Genomic DNA, 17,777 nt, shown 5'->3' on the forward strand with positions numbered 1-17,777 from the left:
AGTGGCTTCGGAGCTTGGGGTGCGGGAAGCTGGGATAAACAAGGGACGACCCCCCAGCAAGACTGGACTTGAGTTTGAGGGGAGTGAGAAAGCTGCCCAAAGGGAAGGGCGTCTTTGAGAGTATTCACTTTGCCTGGTGCCCTTGCCCGAGACACAGGAGACACAGGACGGCAGCTGTAGCTCTCCGGCCACAGCTGTTTTAAATAAGAATAATAGGCATAAACTCAGCCCCTGCTCTCCAAGTTACTTCCCACTGATTATGGCATATATTTACATTTACAAAACAGAAGATTTTAAAAGACAACTGCCAAGAGCCCCTTCATAGTGCAGATTGGCACCCCGATTCGAATTTCATCAACATTTAGTACTTCAAAGAACCTTAAAAGCTTGCTCTAATTACAATAGGTACTGTCTGAAAGACTGGCTGTTTGCATTGCAAATTCCTACGAATACTGGCATTAATTAAAAAAAAAAAATTTAATTAACATCACCCATATAACTTCAGGTAACCACCACTGGTGACTTCACACAGTGGCTGGGATGAAAGAGCCAAGGTCTCAACCCCTAGGACAAAGCAGTGGCACAGGCCAGTTGCCTCCAATGGAGGCAGTTAATGAGTCCTGGGCGCCCAGCTGAGCTGGCCCTCCACCCAGCACATTCATCAGGTGTGCGAACACTGACCAGAGACCACCCTTTCCAGAGCACAAAACAGGGCCTTTTTCTGGTCTGGAGTTTTTGTGCATGAAAAGTCTTACACAGAACAATCACAACAAATCAATCAACTAATTAACAAGTGCAGAACTGCCAAATAAAATATAGGCTGCCTAGTTAAATCTGATTTTTAGATAAACAACATACTTTTTCATAGGGATAGGGACATATCACTATGTCCCAAAGATGACATGGGACAGACACTGAAGAAGTATACACTGTTCACTGGAAATTCAAATCGAACTGGGTGGCTGGTATTTTAACTTGCTAAATCTGGTAACTCTTCCGACAATTCACCTTTACCAAAGAGAATAAGAAAAATCGGGACTTCTGCTCAAGTTTTCATTGCTGTAAGGAGACATATCCAAAATATTTTTTGAGTGGGAAAAAAATGAAGCTGCTGAATAACACATGGAGCATAGCACTTTTTTTAGTAAAAAACAAATGGAGTATGTACAATGTTTGTGGATGCATGTAAGAAATTGAGAAAGACACAGGCTTGTGGGAAGATCTCACTTTTCCTTCTAAAGTCTTTGGAACTGCTTGGAAAATTTAACAAGCTTCTCTTGCTTTTGTCATGTAGACATTAAATTAGAATGAGGGTGGATGGGAAGGTAAGGTGTACCCTGAATCTCTACTCTCACAGGGAGAGGGAGTTTCACATATCGCCAAGGGTCTATGAAGGTCCAAACGACTAAGATCCTTGAAGGGTTTATGACTATAACCAGATAATCAACTTATTCCCTGGAAAACTGGGTCTAGAAATAAGCAGACACATACCCTGATAGTGCCACTTCGGTTCTTTTCTTCTCAGGCTTTTCCCGGGGACGGCTGTAGCAGTGAAGTCAGCTGTGCCTGCATGAATGGGGTGGATGCTGGGCGGTGCAGGTGGACCACATGTGTCTGCTTCCCCCAGGCTTCTGGTTAGCAGCAGCTCTGCGGGGCACAGTGGCTTTGTATCTCAGCCTGTAACTGCGGCAGGGAGCAGAGTCAAACAGCCCCATGCAGCAAAGAATGGATGGATCCCTGACCTTGGCTTTGTTAGCAACCACTGAGCCAAATGGTCCAGGATGGGAAGCAGGAGAGGAAGAGCTGTCAGATGGATTCTTCCACGAGGTTAAAGGAACTCCCAACTTAGATTCCACCTAGATATCCTGAAGAGTTCCAGGTTAAAAAAAAGAAGTGTCCGTGGTGGGACTGAGGTGAAGGGCCTGCGGGAAAAGCACCGTCGGCTGCTGCTCCCACTTTCCAGGCTGTCCTGGTCTGCCTTCTGTTCTCAGGGGATTCAGACTCTTTTAAATAAAGTGACTGTCAGGCAGAGTATCGTTTCCACTCTCAACCTACACCATTGTCCTGGTTCTGTAAGGCCCGGCAGCCACTGGGACCCTCAGACAACTCTCATTAGGATTTCTGGTCTCTGCACAACCCATGCCCCGACCCAAACTCCTTCCCACTCTCCCTCCACTGATTAAATTTTCAAGAATCAGCTCAAATGCCACATTTCCTGAAGCCTTCCAGAAAGTTCTCAAGCAAAAAGAATTCCTCCTCTACCTATGTATTCGCATTTCCACTACAGCCCCTACCCTACAGTGCTGTCATTTATCTGCTGTGTGTCTGCCATCCCACACCAGACCCTAAAGTCTGCCTCTTACTCATGTCTGCTCCCTCAGCTCTCTAGGAGCAAAGTAGAGATCAGTGAGTATTTGCCGAATGACTCACTGGTGATGTGTATATTCAACGCTAAAGCAAATGATTAAACTGTTTCTATAAGAACCCAAATTCCTGAGAGAGCCTGGAAAGATTTTGTGCGAATCCCTTAAGGTCTCCCTCCACCGGCTTTCAGTAAATTCCTTGAGAAAGATTAGTCAACAAACTGTCTAGGCTGACAATCAGAGCTGGCCCAGTGGCAGTTATAGGACCCCATGTACAGCAGTTCCTCTAGGTGTACGAGATGAAATCATTCTTCATCTAACAAATTAAAGAAAATAAACTATTGAGAATCTGCTATATACATTGCACTGCTGCATAAACAAATGTTACCAGATAGGATCCCTGCTCCCTGGGGAAGGCTGACAAAGAAGTTTAGGTCATGGGGCTGGGAAAACAGGAAGGAAGCAATAAAAGACTACAGTCAATGCAGCAAGTGCTAACAAGCTCCAGATACCGTTCTCATGAAATCAAACCAAAATGGGTTGGATGTGCAAAGTTACTAACTACCATTCCCCCTCATCCCTCTACGTGAAATATCAGAACCTGCTAGCCAGAGATGATTTTTCAAAAAAAAAAAACCAGACCCTGGTGAAGACAATAAGAGAGTCACAGTCTACCAAAGATAATCTATTACGTATTAGTCCCAGAAGTACCTCTGAATATGGTGGTTTCTTGTTAATCTTCCTTCCACTACATCATTCCAGCATTTCCTATTGTTCATGTAATTTCAGAGTTTAACACCATTGTGAGATGAGATAGAAGTAGAACGAAATGAAAATCTTGAACTGAAAGACCCTTTTCTTACTGATAACAGTTTAAAACATGTGGGAAGCATGTTATTCCATTTTGCTAACATCCTTTTCCATGAATAGCAACAGAGACATTTGGTCACAAATGATAGACTCGAGTCTACAATTCTAGCCTAAATCACGCACAATCCAATTAGAAACAGGCTGGAACTCCAGAGGGGGTCCATTTGGCCAATTTACATGTGCACCCGATTTCTTATCCCTAAATAAAGTCCAGTTGTTTTATTTATAGTGCCTGTCATTTTGTCCAGCAAATGTGATTTTGTTCCTACCAAGATAAAAGCATCTTCTAAAGGCTGCCTTTTTTCCAGATAACTCCTTTCCATTTCTGTTTTATAATATCTTCTCACATCTACTCTGGCTAGTAAAACTAGTCTTGCTTTTTCTTCCTCCAGAAAAGTAGGTTAAGAAAGTTGAATGACTATGAGTATACTGTTAATTGTTTATACCGGATGATAATTCCAAAAATTAAAAAAAATAAAACATAAATAGCCATAGAGTAACTTGGAATATATCCTGATTTCTAACATGCCACTAATTGATTTGAGAGGAAAAAAAAGAAGCATTGTAATTAAATGTATATTAAGAATTTGTTTCTTTTACTAACAGGATACAGATCCATACAATCTCATTTTTCATACTATTTTCTTCTTTATTATTCCAAATAAAGTTTGAGAGTAAGTTTTCATTATTCTAATGATTCTTCTGAATAGTTTTTGACTGTAAGGTTTATAAGTAACATGTTAGTAATGTGTGGCTTTCTTAACCAATGTCACCAAGCTTGACACTTTTGAGCACTGTTAAGACAGAGTAGAACCTTGAGGCCCCTCCAAAAATATTACTTTCACTGCATTTTTTATTCCCTTAAGTAAACTACTACTACTTAAGTAAACTATTCTACTTAAGAAGGCTGAGCATTGAAGAACTGATGCTTTTGAACTGAGGTGTTGGAGAAGACTCTTGAGGGTCCCTTGGACTGCAAGGAGATTAAACCAGTTAATCCTAAAGGAAATCAATCCTGAATATTCATTGGGAGGACTGATGCTAAAGCTGAAGCTCCAATAGTTTGGCCACCTGATGTGAAAAGCTGACTCACTGGAAGAGATCCTGATGCTGGGAAAGACTGGAGGCAAGGGGAGAAGGACATGACAGAGGATGAGATGGTTGGATGGCATCACTGACTCAATGGACACCGGTTTGAGCCAACTCTGGGAGACAGTGAAGGACAGGGAGGCCTGGAGTGCTGCAGTCCATGGGGTCACAAGAGTTGGACACAACTGAGCGACTGAACAACAGCAGCAACAAAACTACTACATGGGGCTGGAATCAAATTTCTTTCGAAAGTGAGCTGAGAGTTATACTTGGGTTTCTGTCTTTTAGGATGTATGACTGAATCACACCCACCTCTTCCAGCTTTCGGGACTCTTTAATCAATTCCAAAGCAGCTGACATTTTATCTTAAATTAGCTGCATTGTCTGCCATTATCACTGGCAACCCATCTGCATGGATCTCAATTCTGAAACAAAGCACAGCTCTGTCCACTTGTGGGTGGACATCTTCCTTTCTTAGAGCCCACAAAGCATCTGATCGTTATTTTAAAAGGAAAATAAGAAGTGTGGTTTTCTGCCAGTGCAAAATGTTGGCCTCACTAACCACAAATCTGGTTCCATACTCCTCCTCAATCATAACAACAATTTCAATGCTGCATCAAACTATATTTTTTCTGAGACACTTTAATTGGGGATTCAAATTTAAGCTAAGAGTTTTTAGTTTAGTGTTAGGTGCTCAGTCGTGTCCAACTCTTTTCAATCCCATGGACTGTAGCCTGCCAGACTCATCTGTCCACGGGATTTCCCAGGCAAGAATACTGGAGTGGGTTGTTATTTCTTCTCCAGGGGATCTTAGTATAGTAGTATATACTACTAGTGCAAGTAATTCAACTAAGGTGACAAGGAGGTGGTGAGATGCTTTCTCACAAATCTGTGAGAAATTATTAATGACAACATATCCTCTTTACTGGGTGTATCATAATTTAACCTTCTTATTAGACATCGATAATAAGCCTTTCAGTGTGTGTGTGTGTGTGTAGGTATATGTGAGTTTGTGTGTAAGAAACCAAGTTGCTTTTTTGAAAGTAGTCAAGCAGTTAGTGAATATATCAGGCATAAGCACACACTTGGGTATTATTTAATTCCTGGGAGGTACATGTGATAATTCCCACTTTACACATAAAGAAACTGAGTCATGGATAGGCAGAGTGACTTCTATATCGTGACACAGCTCATCAGTGCTGGATCTGCTGGACTCTGGAATCTGTGTCCTTTCCACTGTGTCTGTGCGTGGAAGCCAAGGGCACCTGAAGCGAAGCAGCATCATTGCTTTGTGAAGATCTGTCATTATGCGGCACTCAGGTGTCCGTTTACCTGGGCACCAACAGTCGTCTGCTGTTTCCAAGAAGTTCAGGTCGGACGCTACTGTGGCTCTGTTCATGTATATTCTGGAGCCTGAGTCCTGGGAAGACCAGTCAGTTTTCTGCTCTGAAGCCAGTGGAAGGACCACTGCACGGCAAAGAGTTGGGCCACAGCTGGGGCATCAAGTGCAGATAATCAGGTGGACTCAGTGTTTCACCCACAGCAAACTCCTGAGCTGCTCCAGCCTGACTGAGCCCAGGCTGGACATGGAGCGATTAAACATATGAACAAACTAAGTCATCCTGCTGGTGATAACCTGGAGACGCAGGTACTTTGAGAAAGAGGAAATAGGGAGAAGAAAGGAGATGTGTGGGTAGGACCTCTGTTGAGATGTACTGAATTTACATGAAAATGAAAATCGGTGAAGCAAACTGCTAATATGAAAGACATTTTAAAGGGAAGGTTAAGCCTGCTTAAGAGACACCCAATGGAAACGCTGACTAACATTCAAGCACAGAGAGTCAAAGTGTAATTCACACTTTCTAAGTCTTTAGAGGAAGCCAATGAGATTTCAAATTGCAGCAGAGTGTACCTAATTCAAACTGCCTTTTCTCACTTATTCTAACATAGTTAGGACTGAATTTCTTCATAAAGGTTAAGTACTGCTAACAATTATACTGAAGGAGTGATGTCTTTCATCATACTCATAGGAGAGCTCAGTTGTAATTCTAATTCTGCAAATCTTAATTTAATAAACTGATATCTAATCTCATAGAAATTGTTTCTAAATCTGCACATCTCATACCTGCCACTACACTCTAAACATTTGCAAACCTAGACCTCGTTATTTGGGAATTAGTGACTGAAGGACCCTGTCACTGAAAGCATTTATTAAAATCATCCTCTGTGTAAAATGGAAAATTTTACAAGCAAAAATAAAAACTTTCTAATATCAATAGTTTCCATTCCTCTTTATAGTCAAACAACAAGCAAGTTATAAGAAGTCTTATTAACACTAAAAACCAACATTAATTTGACAGCACTGAAAATGGTTTATTTTTATCTTATCCTATATTTTCTGATTAATTTTAATTCATTTGGGTATAACAGCCTCTTTTATATCTTTCACCATAGTGGCTCTCAAACTCATCTCAGGGACCCCTTTTCCACTCTTAAGATTTATTGAGGGTCTCAAAGAGCTCTTGTTTTTGTAGGTTATAGCTATCGATATTTTCTATATCAGAAATGTAAACTGAGAAAGCTTTAAAATATTTAATACCTGCTTTAAAAATAATATAAGGTTATTTTATATTAACACACATCTTTTTTAAATTGGACATACCTATATTTTAAAAAACAAAAATTAATGAGAAAGGTAGTAGTGATTTGCATTTTGCAATACTTAATGTATGGCTTAATGGAAAATACCTAGATTCTTATATCTACTTCTAAATTCAATTTGTCATGATTTGCAGTTCAACTTTTGGTTGAAATACATGAAAAAAATCCAGCTTCACATAAACACATGGCTGGGAAAGGTAAGAATATTTTAATAGGCTCTTCAGATAACTGGCCATTTTTCTTTGACATTAAATCAAAACTTCACAAGCAGTGGTTTCTAAAGGTTAGAAACCTGCAGTGTGGAGTCTGAATCCCTCAATGAACTTTTCATACTGTTACATTAAAAACCCATTAGTTTATCTTGCACAGTATAAAAAAAAAATCACATTTTTTAATATGACTATGGATCCCATCAGAAAAGTTGTAAATGTTGGGAAGCCGTCAAGTTCACCAGAGTGAATACAAATTTTCCAAAATTCTTATTTTTATTTGAAAGTTCAAATTTTATCTTTGACAACAAATATCAGTTGTTTTCCTTGATGGAGCAGGCAGGTTCGTTGCATGCATTTTAGTGTGTACTCCGTCTAAGATGTAAAACTTTCATAAACGACACTCTTGGTTTGACTAATTCTTTTTTCTTAATTTAAACTGTGCATGCAACCCAGTCTGATCCCAGGCTTCAGCAGTTTTACTGTATAACACTGGAACCATCAGTATGAATATCAGCAGAATTCAAAAAGAAAATAACATATCAATGTCATAATAAAAGTAGTTTTGATCTTGTCGGCCCATTGAAAGGCTACTGAGGAACCTCCTACGGGTCTGCAGGCCACACGTTGAAAACTGTAGTGTTACCATATAACTGGCCCCCAACCACCATTTAAGCCATTGGGTGGCAGTCACTAATTTAGGAAAAGGAAGTGACTGTTACTGCTTTTGCAGGGTGTCCATATGTATTACCAATCCTGAGAACATTAATTTAAGTAGAAGGCTACTTCCACAATCCAAATTCAATACGGAAGCATGACAAATGAAATCCAGTTACCACGCAAAGATTACAAAAACAAAACAAATTAAATTAAATATGTAAATTTCCTCCCAAGGAATTTCAAACATGAATTTTTCCTTAGTCTGTTTGTTCTGATATTTGTGGAGTTTTTTTTTTTTTTTGGTGCCAGGCACTTGCTTAGCTTTGGAGATACGAAGAATGGCAGACAGACCCCGTGAGCAGGGTCCTGGGGGCACAAAGAAGCCAGTAAACAGAGCACAGGCACTTTTCAAATGGATCTGATTTCAAGCTCCAAGTCCCCACCTGTCCTTTGTAATCTCTGCATCTCTATTTTCTTAGCTGGATACGAGGCAAATTCCACTTAACCCTGGGAGGACTGGAGGAAAAGCACGTGATTCGTGAACCCAGCGCACAGCCCACAGCAGGCATTCAATCAGTGCAGCCACACAATGAGTAAGGAGCCTGGAGTCCAGAAAGGAGTGGGACACACATCCCAGTTAATTGTGACACAGCCTGGGAACTGAGGCACTACACAACGCGATGGGACTAAAAGAAAAATTAGTAGATTATTTATGTAAGGAAGGTGTGATAATCAAGAAGCCACCATCTCAAAAGGGGGGAAAGAAGGAAAACTGTACAAAGTCCATCCACACACACGAAGGCCGGCTGAGGATGGACAGGAAGGAAACACCTGGAACCAGCTCCTGCAGGGCCTTTTAGGCCACGCTGAGAAGCGCGAACATGTGAAGCCATTTTCTTTTTATTTTCGTCGAGACTGAGGAGTTGTAAATGCTCAAGGCCAGCAAGTTCTCTGGTCTAAGCCCCCAGGACACACCCCTGACCCCACAGCAGTCCTCTGGCTCAAGCTTGACCACTGGAGAAGAGACAGCAGAGATCTCCTCAGAGCCTAGGGGACAGTCCCAGCAGTTGGAGGAACATGCCTTTGGTGTCTGAATGCACAAATGAGGCACGCAATAGGCAGAGCCATTTCATATTCTCTCCGACCCTTAAAGTCTTGCAGCGTGTCTTTATCTTCGCCCAAGTCCCTTCTCTGCCTCGGGTCCTAGGCTCCCGTGGAATTTATAGGTCGCTTTGCTTACTGGGCTTCTCTGGTGGCTCAAACAATAAAGAGGCTGTCTGTAATGCGGGAAACCCAGGTTTGATCCCCGGTTCGGGAAGATTCCCCTGGAGAAGGAAATGGCAACCACTCCAGTATTCTTGGCCAGGAAATCTCATGGATGGAGGAGCCTGGCAGACTACAGTTCACGGGGTGGCAAAGAGTTTGACACAACTGAGCGACTTCACTTTGCTTACCGGAGTGAGAACCAACGGAGAGTCTAGTGCCCTGCGTCTGCCACTGTGAGCCCAGCCATCTGCGAGGTTTCTTTCATTGCACAACTGAGTTCTCAAGCCCAAGGGGCCACCTGTCTGTCTCGGCAGGGACGGCAATGTCGCCTGGGTCCTCCTGCGGCTGTGCCATGTGGCTTGCGTGAGGACGCCCACAGAGCTAGTGTGTGATCCCCTGGCGACCGTGCAGATCAGTCAATGGGAACCCCAACCACTGCAGCTCTGCCCTTGGGTGTAGGACGCGACCATTCAGACAAAAATGACTGAAGTAACGGCAAGGTCTTACTCACCCAGAATTTTACGAGGAAGAAGGCATTTTGAGGGCCCTTTCCAAACAGTTCCTTTAAGCCACCTTTCTTTTCAGGAAATTTGTCATAAATCTGACGAATGTCCACTGATTCGAGCAATGGGTCACTGTAAGAATGGTTGGCGTGCCCGATGTGCACGAAGAGGTGTTTGTTGTACTGCAAGAAACCAACAGAAACATTCCCATTACAAACCCTTTGGTCAACCTGGGACACAACCATCTCGAGCTGCATAAGGAGTGGTGGTCTCGAAATCCTGGAGTTCTGCCTCGAACAGCCTCAGGTCTGTGCCTTTGAAAAGATGATGATATTAAGAAAAGTCATTACAGCTCAGGGTTAAAACGATCATTGTCTATTATTGACAAGGGCATATATTCTTCCCAAATGCCTAAAAAAGTGTTTTTGTAGATACAGTAGGAAATGACTTGTGACCCAATTACCAAACCTAGAAACAATTCCATTACCCAGTTTGACCTGATCAACTGAAGATGACAGTGACTGTTACTTACAGTGAAAGCCCAATAAGAAGTATGGGTGGTGCAGCTGATGCCATCGCCCAGAAAGCACTCGTCACTCCAGTGACACTTAGCAACAGCAAGAATGCAGTACTCGGAGCAACAGTACCCACTTACTTCTTCCAGCAGGAATAAGAGAGCTGAGTATCTTTCTCATGCGTCCCCTTAGTGACCAATCTAGCACTTCTGTATAAGGGCTGGTCAGTATGTGCATGTCAGTGCAAAGCTACAGTCATGGGTATAGATCATGGAGAGGACTCATGGTGCAAGGCTATACGGGATCAATAAAAAAAGAACACCAGTTGCTCATCCACAAAAAGTGAAAGAAACAACTCAAAACCTCTCAGGTCATTTAACTAATAAATGAAAACCTTTTCTTCTCCTTGCTTTGGTATGCTGCTGCTACCTGTATAAGACAGGGTAAACTGGACCACAAACAACTGGCTCTCAACCAGGCTTCAGCAGAATCACCAAGGAACATTTAAAAATCATCAAAGCCAGGGTTCCACCCAGGATAAACTGGCATCTCTGAGACTGAGGCCAGGCATCATTTATTCTTAATACTCCCTTGATGAATTTCAATATGCAGCCAAGTTGGAAAACTACTGGCCTAGACCCTATACTCCAGATCCCCCATGCCTGCCTCTTCTACTGAATAGGCAGCCTAATCTGACACCAAAACATCTGGCGTGCAGAGGTTCCTGGGAGCTCAGAACATAATGGGGTTCATAAGAGAAACCCATGTCACCATTCTCCCAACAGTATGCATTCACTTTTCGAGTTTACATTGGCATTTCTCCAACTAGAGTCCTTCCGAGTACTAACCCCATCAGTTCACCAGTACAGTTCAGTCGCTCAGTTGTGTCCAACTCTTTGCAACCCCATGGTCTGCAGCATGCCAGACTTCCCTGTAAATCACCATCTTTGGGAGCTTGCTGAAGCTCAAGTCCATCGAGTCAGTGATGCCATCCAACCATCTCATCCTCTGTCATTCCCTTCTCCTTTTGCCTTCAATCTTTCCCAGCATCAGGATCTTTTCTAAAGAGTCAGTTCTTTTTTTTTTTTTTTTAAAGAGTCAGTTCTTCAAATCAAGTGGCCAAAGTATTGGAGCTTTAGCATCAGTCCTTGCAATGAATATTCAGGATTCATTTGCTTTAGGATGGACTGGTTAGATCTCCTTGCAGTCCAAGGGACTCTCAAGAGTCTTCTCCAACACCACAGTTCAAAAGCATCAATTCTTCGGCACTCAGTTTTCTTTATAGTCCAACTCTCACATCCATACATGACTACTGGAAAAACCATAGCTTTGACTATACAGACCTTTTTCGGCAAAGTAATGTCTCTACTTTATAATATGCTGTCTAGGTTGGTCATAGCTTTTCTTCCAAGGAGCAAGCATCTTTTAATTTCATGGCTGCAGTCACCATCTACAGTGATTTTGGAGCCCAAGAAAATAAAGTCTGTCACTGTTTCCATTGTTTCTCCATCTATTTGCCATGAAGTGATGGAACCAGATGCCACGATCTTAGTTTTCTGAATGTTGAGTTTTAAGCCAGCCTTTTTCACTCTCCTCTTTCACTTTCATCAAGAGGCTCTTTAGTTCCTTTTCACTTTCTGCTATAAGAGTGGTGTCATCTGCGTATATGAAGTTATTGATATTTCTCCCGGCAATCTTGATTCCAGCTTGTGCTTCATCTAGCCCGGCAGTTTGCATGATGTACTCTGCATATAAGTTAAATAAGCAGGGTGACAATATACAGCCTTGACGTACTCCTTTCACGATTTGGAACCAGTTTGGTGTTCCATGTCCAGTTCTAACTGTTGCTTCTTGACCTGCATAACAGATTTCTCAGAAGGCAGGTCAGGTGGTCTGGTATTCCCATCTCTTTAAGAATTTTCCACAGTTTGTTGTGATCTACACAGTCAAAGGCTTTGGCGTAATCAATAAAGCAGAAGTAAATGTTTTTCTGGAATTCTCTTGCTTTTTTAATGATCCAACGGATGTTGGCAATTTGATCTCTGGTCCCTCTGCCTTTTCTAAATCCAGCTTGAACATCTGGAAGTTCACAGTTCATGTACTGTTGAAAGCAGCAGAAAGCAATATAGAGAAAGGAAGTTTCCCCAGCCAGGTCTTGGTTTTGTGGGAAAGGAGGATGTGGAAACCACTATTGCCTCTGTAGCCAGATACCCTCCCCGCCACCCCATCTTTCCACTGGAAGGCAGGCAACATTGTCACAGAACATGACTGTTGACTTATCCTGGGGCCATAAGGAGGTCATTTCTCTAGGAGTTTTGTGATGGGTTGGCCCACAAAATCAAAATACCCTCTTAACTCAAAATGATTACATAAATCATTCAGGTGAATGCATTCTTTTAAAATAATGAAATCATTGTAGGCTATGACTTTTCCTCTGTGAACATTTTTAGCTAAATAGATAGCAACTTTTCAATTGTGATTTTCCAAATAATTTGATGGTGTGGGTGTTGATTTTCTGTAAGGTTTACGAAAGCTGTTTCAGGGGAATTTCAAATATTTTCCAGCCGTTGAGATTTTGTTTGTTCCTATAAGATCCTAATGATGACCTTTGCCAATGTCCTTCAAAGGACAGGGCATGAACTGGTGGTATTTTTTGACCTACCAGCTTGGAAAATTTTTAGCATTACTTTGCTAGTGTGTGAGATGAGTGATGGTAGGTCAAAATATTTTGACCTACTGGCTTGGAGAATTCTTAGCATTACTTTGCTAGTGTGTGAGATGAGTACAATCGTGCGGTAGTTTGAACATTCTTTGGCATTGCCCTTCTTTGGGATTGGAATGAAAACCAACCTTTTCCAGTCCTGTGGCCACAACTGAGTTTTCCAAATTTGCTGGCACAGGGTGCAGCACTTTCACAGCATCATCTTTTAGGATTTGAAATAGCTCAACTGGAATTCCATCACCGCCACTAGCTTTGTTCGTAGTGATACTCCTTTCCTAAGGCCCACTTGACTTTGCATTCCAGGATGTCTGGCTCTAGGTGAGTGATCACACCATTGTGTTTATCTGGGTCACGAAGAGCTCTTTTGCATGGTTCTTCTGTGTATTCTTGCCATCTCTTTTTAATATCTTCTGCTTCTGTTTGGTCCATACCATTTCTGTCCTTTATTATGCCTATCTTTGCATGAAATGTTCCCTTGGTATCTCTAATTTTCTTGAAGAGATCTCTAGTCTTTCCCATTTTATTGTTTTCTTCTATTTCTTTGCAGTGATCACTGAGGAAGGCTTTCTTATTCCCATAGGGAATATTCTTATATTCTCATAGGGAATGAGAAGTCCCAAATAAAAGAAGGCTGCTCCAAGCTTCTTTTGTACAAAAGAAGTGTACACGCTGTACAAGCAGTCTGTGTGCTGGCTAAGAGACAAGTTTGGGCTCAGTCTGCTCTAGCCCAAAAGACTGTGTTATTACCAATCAGCTGTGACATTGGGTAAGTCTCCCAGCCTCTACATGGGGACAGTGATGGCGTCTCCTCCCAAGGGTGCTGCATATTAAGGCTTACTGGAGCACCTCCATTCAACAAAGAGCAGACACTCAGTAAATGTTAGCTACTATTATTTCTCATAAAATCTCTGCTTTGAGGTTCACAGTGAATGTAACAGGTTAAAAGCACTATGGTAGAGAAACACTGTTCAACTTTCTACAGCCTGAAGTTTTCCAAACTTGTTTGGTCACAAAACCCTATAAATGTATCCTGCAGAAGTGCTGGTTTATACCCATGACTTGCCACCCACACTGTGGATCTGTGGCCATAATACCGAAGAGTGGGAGGGCCAATACCCCATCTGATGCCAGCTGTCCCCAACCACTGCATGTACAGGAAGTGTGGCCAGGACCTAGCATCTTCTGATCAACATCAGAGCGTCATCTTTACCAAGGCTTCCTAACTCCTAAAAGGTGTCAGGTGACACGAGAAAGAAGAACTTAGAGCTCTGACAAGGACCCTGCCTCTATCCCAGCTGGATTTCAGGATGCACTGAGTCCTGGACACAGACATGCAAGAACAGAGTATGCTGTGCTCGAGGGGAACTTTTGAAACAAAGTAGGAGCCACCGTCATGTTAGGGAGGTAAGGTAACGGGGAGAGGTGAAGTGCCTCTCTCTGATCTTTTAAAAATTTTCTCAAATGTTATCATATCATCTTTTCAATTATAAGCAAACCAAAGCCCACAGAAACATCTGGGGCACCGATGCTGAGGCACTTCCAGCCTCATTTAGAGGGTATAAGCAGAGTAAACAAGACGGCGGGGTGGGGAACACAGACACTGGTGGAAGGTCCCCAGAGATGAGGAGGGGCGGGCTCGTGTCTGCCCCTCCGCTGGTCCTCTGTTACTCACCAGCACAGGAGCAGAGGCAAAGGCGTTGCTCCTCCATTATCCAAACTGGCTGGCTGGCTGGCTGTCACCCAACCCTTATTGCTCACCTCTGACTGCAGCAAGTTCTGAGCCCTGCTGGACTCTGAGAGGCACCGCTTCTGCCGCTTGTTGTGGTGTCTACAGGCACCGAGTTTACAGGAAAGAATGGAATACAGACGGAGCCTTGGGGACATCCATGAATCGAATCTGAGTCTCTGCTAAGCACACCTCACTCCCTGCTCTTCCACCTCGCCAGCCTCCATGGGCCAGGGCAGACCTGGGGTGAAGTATGACTCTTAGAACACAGGGACCACAGCCTGGACCTCCAGGGGTCAGAGATCAGGAAAGTGAATGGAAGGTAAAATTTACCATTCTTCAGTGGGCCCACTCCAGTATTCCTGCCTGGAAAATTTCATGGCAGGCTATAGTCCATGAGGTCACCAAGAGTCAGCCACGATTGAGCAACTGAGTATATTGCTCAGTATATCAAGGAAGTATATCTGAAAATCAACATGCTGAGTGCAAAAGCACTCTAGAACCAGATAAGAACCTGAAATCTCAGTTTTCTCCTGTGTACAATGGGGATCTGTGACTGTCATATTGAACAGGGTGGAAGATGAAAGGAAATGATGCACAGAGGGGGTTCTGGCATACAAGAAGCGTTCAATAAATCGTAGCTGCTAAGACTACTGTTGTGGCGGTTTATTATGTGAGATTAACTAGATCCTGGGGTAGAAGCAAAAGAACTTTCCTGCCTTAGCTATCCCTCCTGCCTAGCAAAGAAAAAAGGAAACACAAATAAGCCAAGAGCTGGGAGCCAAGTTGTGGAGCTGCATGACTGTTCAGATCCTTGATTATGGCCCACTCATGACTAGCGGCTGGAGTGCGGGCCTCTTACCTATGTCTGCAGGAAGAAAGGGAGCTGTGTCTGTTCAGTGTTTGTACAACGTGCTTTCGATAAACGTGACCTCGGATAATCCTTGCCTCACAATGGTACTGTAGGCGGGCTTTATTAAAGTTATTTTCACAGATGTGGAAATAGAAGCTCAGAGATGAACAGATTTGCCTGAGGTCACACGTCCAGGAATAGTCCTGAAGTTAAGAGAGTTAAGAAGTTAAACCTGGATCCATCCACGCCACAGTCCATGCATTTGCTGTGCCATCAACCGCACTGTCTCCAGGAGAATATATAAATGCCTAGATCCTTCTAACTCAGATCTACTTTTTCTGAAAGTTGATTTCAAAAAATAGCAAAGAAGCTGAATAGCGTTTTCCAGATTCTGAGAAGTGAAATTACAATTTGGGACACACATAATGACTCACAGATGCATCAGATAGAGCCTTCAAAGGTTTCTGTTCTGAGGAAGTTACCTCTGTGCCCAAGTTGCTGAAATGAACTGAGAACGGGCAGGCTGTCTTTGCCAAAGGAAATCGGGCACTGCCTCTCGCAAGGCTGGTGACTTGAAACCAAACCCTGACTGCTGGCATTTGAGTGGCTTTATTCCTGCCAAGAGGTGACTTTGTTTCTAAGAATACAAAGGACTAAAGAAGGCATCCTGGAGGCCACAGCAGTGGAACAAACAGACATCTCTCTCTCCTTAATTCAACCTGGCCAGGTGAGGAATCCCTCTGCCCCCACATCTAGAAGGATGAAAAGAAGACATCTGATATGCTTGTGTTCAAATTTTAACAAAATTAAAACCCTAAAAACTATTTGGTGAGGCCTAACTTCCCATCCTGCCAGATCTCCTTCTAAGGTAAAAAGGTTAGGGTGGAACCTCACTTCTCTCCCTTCTTCCCAAATAAATCCCGTTTTCTTTCTAGCAGTGATGGTTTTCCCAAAACTAACAATGGAACACAAAACCAAAAAAGAGCAATTCTATTCTATGTGGCAGAAAACAAAATATTTATACAAACAACAACAATAACAACAACCAACAATCCCAAGTGTGTGGGGGAATGTACAAGCAGAAACAGGGCAAGTGTCAATAAGTTACATCTATTAAAGTCTAAATTTCCTTGACATCCAAAGCAGAGGTTAACACTGGCTTGTTCAATTACAAAAAAAGTCTCCCATATGCTCAGTAGACATGCTGATGATCAACATATCAATACAGCAACAGAAAAGGTACTCACTTGCATATTTCTTTCTGGATTTCACACCTAAAAGGTGTGTGACCTTAGATGTGTGACTTTCACACACCTAAGTTGAGCTATTTCAAATCCTGAAAGATGATGCTGTGAAAGTGCTGCACTCAATATGCCAGCAAATTTGGAAAACTCAGCAGTGGCCACAGGACTGGAAAAGGTCAGTTTTCATTCCAATCCCAAAGAAAGGCAATGCCAAAGAATGCTCAAACTACCGCACAATTGCACTCATCTCACACGCTAGTAAAGTAATGCTCAAAATTCTCCAAGCCAGGCTTCAGCAATATGTGAACCGTGAACTTCCTGATGTTCAAGCTGGTTTTAGAAAAGGCAGAGGAACCAGAGATCAAATTGCCAACATCTGCTGGATCATGGAAAAAGCAAGAGAGTTCCAGAAAAACATCTATTTCTGCTTTATTGACTATGCCAAAGCCTTTGACTGTGTGGATCACAATCAACTGTGGAAAATTCTGAAAGAGATGGGAATACCAGACCACCTGATCTGCCTCTTGAGAGATTTGTATGCAGGTCAGGAAGCAACAGTTAGAACTGGACATGGAACAACAGACTGGTTCCAAATAGGAAAAGGAGTACGTCAAGGTGTATATTGTCACCCTGTTTATTTAACTTCTATGCAGAGTACATCATGAGAAACGCTGGGCTGGAAGAAACACAAGCTGGAATCAAGATTGCCGGGGGAAATATCAATAACCTCAGATATGCAGATGACACCACCCTTATGGCAGAAAGTGAAGAGGAACTCAAAAGCCTCTTGATGAAAGTGAAAGTGGAGAGTGAAAAAGTTGGCTTAAAGCTCAACATTCAGAAAATGAAGATCATGGCATCCGGTCCCATCACTTCATGGGAAATAGATGGGGAAACAGTGGAAACAGTGTCAGACTTTATTTTTTTGGGCTCCAAAATCACTGCAGATGGTGACTGCAGCCATGAAATTAAAAGAAGCTTACTCCTTGGAAGGAAAGTCATGACCAACCTAGATAGCATATTGAAAAGCAGAGACATTACTTTGCCAACAAAGGTCCATCTAGTCAAGGCTATGGTTTTTCCTATGGTCATGTAT

The 17,777-nt window shown here is 42.5% G+C and overlaps 1 protein-coding gene across 12 annotated transcripts in view; it reads right to left on the reverse strand.

Annotated features, from left to right (window-relative positions):
- TEAD1 (TEA domain transcription factor 1) overlaps nucleotides 1-17,777 on the reverse strand; it is a 274,482-nt gene that overhangs the window by 32,192 nt on the left and 224,513 nt on the right. For all 12 annotated transcript variants that reach the window (XM_059875101.1, XM_024975801.2, XM_024975798.2 and 9 more), the window contains one exon: nucleotides 9,630-9,803. In XM_059875101.1, the coding sequence (XP_059731084.1) occupies nucleotides 9,630-9,803 (174 nt within the window). The remainder of the gene's footprint in view (nucleotides 1-9,629; nucleotides 9,804-17,777) is intronic.

This window comes from Bos taurus, chromosome 15 (assembly GCF_002263795.3).
Source record: "Bos taurus isolate L1 Dominette 01449 registration number 42190680 breed Hereford chromosome 15, ARS-UCD2.0, whole genome shotgun sequence".
Lineage (NCBI taxonomy): Eukaryota > Metazoa > Chordata > Mammalia > Artiodactyla > Bovidae > Bos > Bos taurus.